The following is a 6,900-nucleotide window of genomic DNA, read 5'->3' as shown; positions in this document are numbered from 1 at the left end:
TTTCGTCAAATGAGCATGAACTCGGAAACATCAGGAAAAAAACCAATACAAACACAATTAAGTATGAGTCATATAAACTCGCAGAAATGATATCCTATGTTTTAATAATGGCTAAAACAGGTGTGACAGATGTGTTGCTAATAATCCCCACAGGCTGAGTCAACAACAAATACTTGTGCTGGGTTTCAGGTGTGTGGTCACTAATTATCTTATCACCTACTCAGTCGAATGCACTTCCTACAGGAAATTAGATGTGGCACATGATAAAAGAAAAAAAGAAAACTGTTTATAATCACTATGGGTGTAAGCTACTCACCTGCCAACCTAGATTTCTCCTTTTTGTGAAGCAGGCTATCACAATATTGATTGTGAGACACAGTCCAGTGTTAATCATAAACACTGATGTAGTGGAGAGTAAACCCACCTACACTCAGTTTACACACCTTTTTATTTGTGGAGTAAAGTTTACCCACCTTTAAAGGCTGACATTAATATGACATAAATGATTAATTCATAGTGATTTGTTTTTATATTGGTTGTTTGCCTTACTACTGCCTGGAGGTCACAGTTTACTCATCTTTTTATTGAACACAGTATGACTGATCATATCCCACTGAGCACTAGACGTCATTTCAATGTTGCGTCTTTAGCTCTAATATGGCCCAGGATCTTTTTTGGCCATGTATAGTCCAGTTTTAGACCAAACGGTAAATACATTATTACATATTTAAACAATGCATTAACAGTTGTAAATATCAAAAATATGCACGAGAAGTCCATATGTACAAGATAATGCAGTAGATGTCTACTACACTTTAACTTTTTAAACCCTATAGCCTCATTTTAGCCTAGACATCTACCATAATCAATTTATAATCGCTCAGTGGGTTTAAGCCTTGATTTTACTCACAGTTACAAATGGTCAGGCTAATCTGCTTGTTTTGTGTGAACGTTTTTGTCAAAGCGTGACAATTTTTGAAGATTTTCATATGAAGCCTTGCTGAAGCCAAAAAAAGACTCCGTCCGTTCTGATTGGCTAGTCACTTTAAATATTAACGCACTAAACAAAAGTCCCACTCATACCGCTACTTCTGTGTCGCATAGAATCCACGTTGTTTAGCTGCTGTTTAAGACCTAGATTACTTGGCGGAAGAATAAATGACTAAATGACTATAATAATTATGGACTACTTATTATCGATTAAAAATAACGGATTTAATCAAACATTTGCGTTCTTTTTTTAATACACTGGAGTTTTGACGCCGCTTCGTGCATAACGACGCCTCTCAGCTGTAAAACACTGAAGTCGCTGTAAAACACTGCATACTGCATACACAAACTCCCCAAAACAGTGCATGCAACATATTGGAAACCCCCTCCTCCACGCGCCCGTATCCAGAAGTGACACCTCAACAAAGCGTTTGAAAGTGGGCGGGACTTCCGACCGAGCGCACCCGGAAGATTCGGATGCAAGTTTCACTGCCTGACGTGCATCCATATGTTCGCTACTTTAAACGTTTTCATGTGATTTAGGTGTTTTTCTATATAGTAGTGTTTGCAACAATGTTATCTTTAGATTTTCTTGACGATGTTCGTCGCATGAATAAGCGGCAGGTATGTACCCAACGTTAGTTTATTCTGATGGTGCGATTGCTTCCTTCTGTGGTTAGGGACCTGAGCTAACTAACTAGCCGACGACCGCTAGCTAACTCCAATAACACGTTGCAGTTTATCTGTCACTTGTTAGCTCCCTGCAATCTTCTCTTTTGTGTACACGTACCTTTCACAAGGCTCGCTTTGTACTGCAACCTAAAAGAAAGCTGGCTATCTCGTTTAAAGAATGATCTGACTTCAACATAGCTAACAGTTAGCTACCTTCCTCAGTTAATTCCACTACTCTCGTTTATGCACTCTTTGTTCCAGCTGGTGTGCTTGCTAATGAATGAACAATTAATTTAATTTAATCTCAAACATATGATTGAGGAAGCCTAATGAGCTAGACGATCTGGTTAGGCCAGTTTATGATTAAGATGGCCTTTTCAATTAAGAAATGTTTTGCAGATAGTCTGATGCAAGCCATAATGGACACTTAGCCTAGGTTTTGAAGGGGTGCAGACTGTTGGTGATTGATTAAATATGACTTTTAAAACCTGTGCATTTTTGTATGCAGCTCTATTACCAGGTGCTGAACTTTGGTATGATTGTGTCCTCTGCGCTGATGATCTGGAAAGGACTAATGGTTGTCACTGGCAGTGAGAGTCCTATCGTTGTGGTTCTCAGGTAGGCATTTGATTATTGTTCTGTGTGACCTTTACAGTTGCCAGCCATGTTGGTGCACTACCACTGGTAACAAATTCACCAACCTGCTAGCAGGGGGCTAATACCTTTCATTCTGGACTGGACTAGTCAGAATTTGAATGGGCAAATTTTCCCAGGGTTAAGGGCTGGTGGTTGTTAATGTTGCCAGGGTGGTAAGGTCTGCATGGGGATTTCTCCCCGAGCACAAAACAACATACTCCAAAGACAGTGGACTATTGCAATGCGGTGTAATGCTGATATGGAGGGAAACGTCACTGTTTGACTTCATGCAAAAGATACAAGACCGCAAGAGTAGAGACAAGAGTGTTTTTACAGTTTTTAGGTTCACATTTTCCCTCAGCTGGTCATAAAACATATTCAGGGAGGCAATTAACAGGTTATTATGATGTAGTTTTGGTCGGAGAGCTTCAAGAATTGGAATTACATCTTCCCCACCACACACCTGACAGGACAAGCTGCCAAGTCACTCAGTCTCATGCATTTTCTCATCTTTGAATTGCATTCAATGCACAGCCACATTTAAACTATCACATACCGGTCTTCTAGATGTCACCTGTTTTCACGCTATCCCTGCATCATCCCTCTCTATGTATTTTTGTGATCTATAAAAATGGGCTGGGTGCATCACCCATGCCCTCAGTCTGACAATGCACTCCTACATACAGGATACAGTAGCCTACAACCTTAAAATAACGTAGTATTCATATCCTAATACTGTTATTCTGTCATTCATGTCTTTGCTGTTTTCATATGGTCAGATGATTACGGGAAGCCAAACGTACAAATTTGATGTGAAAAGAAAACAATGGTGTGATTTTCAAATCACACCAAATCACACAGCTAATACAGAAAGGCTTTGGTGCTTGAAGAGTGGAGTTGTACCTCTGCTCAGTAAGGATTCCCCCGAATGCAGTGGGTAAGTGGAGTGAGCAACTAAACCACAACAAAAAAGATGATAATAATTGGGCAATAATCCATCACTTGCACATGACATGAGTCACAAACATTTCATGCCCAATTATTCCAGTTATCTTTTTTAGTTCAGATTTTCACTTCTCACTCGCTGGACTCCACATGGAGCAGAGGTCCGCTGCACAACTCAACTCCAGTCACTGGAGACCAAAGTGTTTGCTAGTTTTGTCCTAGATTAGCTGGATCGTTTACTCACTTATTATTGGTAAAATATCAGCATTTGATTAATAAATTATTATTATTTGATAATATGATTACCAGTCAATTATGATTAATTGTCGATAAGTAGATAATCAGATTAAGAACGGCGCTGCAGGTTTTGCTTAACAAACATGTGACAGCTCTTTAATGTTTTATGGAAAACTGGTCTTCCAATTATTTTGGCTGGTGAGTGGGGATGACTATTGGTGTTTTCAGAAGATATTTACACAATTTGAGAAATAAGCATTAGTAGGCTAATGTGGATATGATGGTGAGGCAGGTAGAGGCATTCATTGTTCATTTCAATGTTAGAACAGTCAAACGAGTTAAGTAAATGGTATAACTGTAAAAGATAACTGTAACGCTGCCTATAAGACCAGGAAAAGACAACATTTAAGCTATATCACAATATTACGATAACCAAAATCCCAGAGGATCTCTAGTCTGATATCACAATATCGATATTATATCGATATATTGCCCAGCTCTAATTCCGTGTCAAGCTGACTTTGTTCTGTTCATGTAACCCACAGCTGAATGCGACACGTTCTCGCCTGTTCTCTGGAGGTTGTCAAAAGACATTGTGGGAAACGTAGGAAATCACTAACTGAAGTAGAAGTAGATGAGGCAGGTTGAAGGAAAGTGGATACAACAAAAAAGAGTATCCAAGGGTGGACATTTCCTTTTAAATGTACTAAGTGACGACAACAGAAGATTTTTAATTTTGAAAATATGTATCTACCATGCTGTAAAAATGATACCTACTCTTACAAAATGATTTGTCATTTCAGTGGGAGTATGGAGCCGGCTTTCCACAGAGGAGACCTGCTGTTTCTGACCAACCGGGTAGAGGATCCCATCAGAGTCGGAGAGATTGTCGTCTTCAGGATAGAGGGCAGAGAGATCCCAATAGTACACAGAGTACTAAAGATCCATGAAAAGTATGAATGCACACTTTGTTATAAAGTGTTGCTTGTGGTGTTGTAGTGCTTCCTGTATCACCGGGGTCCATGCCTGTCTATGAAACTTGAGAATGCTGTTTGTAGGATTGGCTTGTTTTGAAAAGGCATCTGGAATAATGTTCAGATACGCCTGTGTGATATTTCACACGCCGAAAGATTCTTCATTCAGTCAGATGCAATGAAAAAGTAGCCTTGGTCCACAGTGTGGTCTGAAACTATCGTGATACTTTGTCCACAGGGAGAACGGAGACATTAAGTTCTTGACCAAAGGGGACAACAATGCAGTGGATGACAGAGGGCTGTACAAGCAGGGGCAGCACTGGCTGGAGAAAAAAGATGTGGTGGGAAGAGCCAGGGGGTAAGACCTTTGTTGACAAATATCCATGATGGCACAGATAACTTTGCCTGTCCTTCTGTAACCGCAAGTTGTAGGGTTTCCAGTAGAGCTGAACAATTAATTGAAAAAGAAATTGAAATCGCAATATCAACTTCTGCAATTTCCAAATTGCAGAGGCTGCAATTAATTGCTTACGAGAGAGGCGTCCAAACTGGACTAATAAACAAGGTGTTTTAGTGCTCCAGGTAATCTTTGGTCCATGAATCAAGTACAATATTGGTGAAAACCTTTCATCATAATCAAACTCAGCAAATCCTGCACAACTGACATCTATTTTTTTTTTTCATCTTTTTTTTGTTTTATGACATTTCATCCTCATTTCTAACAGGGAGTTCTTGTTTTCCTGTTTATGCCTCATTGTTTTCTACTTTTTGTGATGTCCTGATCACATCTCTGATGATAGAGTAAATGCCACATTGACATTTTCAGATGCCCCTTAAATCTCATGCTGCAACCAGCAGTGACGGGCCAGTTGGTCACAGAGATTATTTTTGTGGCTAAAAGGTTGCATTCTTTAAACCTTTTCAGTAAATGAGCTTTGTGTCTTCTTTCTGATTTGTATTCAGTTACAGGCCGACCTGTGTTATGCATCAATGAAACTTTCTGACAGTGAATATTCTTTTCGTCTGCAGGTTTGTGCCATACATTGGAATTGTTACCATTCTCATGAACGACTACCCCAAATTCAAGGTAAGTCTGACGCCACTGATCCAATCCCAATTCGCAGGTTTTCCTTAACTCTCATATTTAATTTCATTTAACCTAATTTTCATGGGGTGATTTCAGAAATGATTTAATTCTCACCTGTTTTCCTTCCCCAGTATGCTGTTCTCTTCATGCTGGGTCTCTTTGTATTGGTCCATCGGGAGTGAGATGCCCAAACTTCAGGACACAGGAAGGATCAACCACGTCCAGGAAACCTCGGTCATGCCTTTGAAAACTGAATTAAGTTAGATTTTGTCAAACCCAACTGGCTCTTTTGTATCATTTGTTTGAGCATTTTTGTAGAACTGTGGATAGGGTGTTTACATTTGAAAAATCCAAGCTTTAAAAGTATTTTTGTGAGGGAACTAGGCTAGATTCAAGTTGAAGTCAATCTTTTATTTGTAATTTTCCTCAGAATGTGATTACGACATTCTTAATGGTTCATTAAGTCTTGTTTCTTTCCTGTTAATTCATTGTCTTTTGAAAAAGATGTGAAGTATTTTATGACAAGTGAATATGAGTGATATTAAATATGAAATCTGTTACCCTCCATTATGGATTATTTTAACTCTTTCAAATACTATGCTCTACAGTGATAGCCACTGCAGAAGCCAGCTACCCTACAGTGCTGGAATTAAAAACATTTCCCCTTGGTGGTGGAGCAACAGTGATGTGGAAATACAGAAAGTTAATGGTGGCTACATCTGTATATGTTGTTCAAAGTCATATTATTTTACATAATTGTTGACATTGAGTAGGTACGTCTTCTGTCCAACATCTGTTTTATTAAGGTTTAGCCAGTGATAAGCAATATGCATCTTCTGGAAATCTTTTTGAAAGACCTTTTGAGGGGATGATGAGTTTTTGTATTGCTAGTGCTCTTTACGAAACAATTATCGAATTAAATGATGAACATTTCAAACATTGTTAGTAATCCTCTACTATATCATGAAATTTATTGTTTTCTAAAGATGAGCAAAAAAAATATCTAAAAAAATGAAGAATGTACAGTTCATACGGCATGTTTTTAAAAGTTAAAGCTTTTGGAATACTTTGAAGGCCTGTTGCAGCGGCCGCACCATCATCACCTCATTCATATTTTTAAGCTTCTCTGAAAACTGTCTATCAAAAACTGATATCTCCAACACTGTCAATCCCAGTCAAAATAAGGTTCAGCTCTTCAGCAGGGGAATCAGGGTCGGGTTGCATAGCTGTAACTGCTCCAATTGCCAAGAATCAGTTGTTACTCACACTTTTCCTTGTAAATTAAATGATTTGCTTGCAAGGCTTGTTTGAAAATTTTCATTTTTTTGGAAGGTCACTGGAGGAGACCTTCAAGGTTGG

At 38.8% G+C, this 6,900-nt stretch overlaps 1 protein-coding gene across 1 annotated transcript; it reads left to right on the top strand.

Annotated features, from left to right (window-relative positions):
• Positions 1-1,452: 1,452 nt before the first annotated feature.
• Positions 1,453-6,106, top strand: sec11a (SEC11 homolog A, signal peptidase complex subunit). The gene is made up of 6 exons (XM_071910490.2): positions 1,453-1,614; positions 2,171-2,280; positions 4,284-4,433; positions 4,693-4,812; positions 5,484-5,541; positions 5,673-6,106. The coding sequence occupies exons 1-6, from the start codon at positions 1,564-1,566 to the stop codon at positions 5,721-5,723; spliced, it is 540 nt and encodes a 179-aa protein (XP_071766591.1). The 5' UTR covers positions 1,453-1,563; the 3' UTR covers positions 5,724-6,106.
• Positions 6,107-6,900: the final 794 nt, after the last annotated feature.

This window comes from Centroberyx gerrardi, chromosome 1, assembly GCF_048128805.1.
Source record: "Centroberyx gerrardi isolate f3 chromosome 1, fCenGer3.hap1.cur.20231027, whole genome shotgun sequence".
Classification (NCBI taxonomy): Eukaryota; Metazoa; Chordata; class Actinopteri; order Beryciformes; family Berycidae; genus Centroberyx; species Centroberyx gerrardi.
This window is presented reverse-complemented; position numbering and strand designations above follow the sequence as displayed.

Bases quoted from the DNA above. Each gene is read 5' to 3' on its own strand.
- sec11a (XM_071910490.2), top strand. From the start codon at position 1,564: ATGTTATCTTTAGATTTTCTTGACGATGTTCGTCGCATGAATAAGCGG. The intron at 1,615-2,170 runs GTATGTACCCAA...TTTTGTATGCAG, and splicing joins GTCGCATGAATAAGCGGCAG to CTCTATTACCAGGTGCTGAA. The intron at 4,434-4,692 runs GTATGAATGCAC...CTTTGTCCACAG, and splicing joins GTACTAAAGATCCATGAAAA to GGAGAACGGAGACATTAAGT.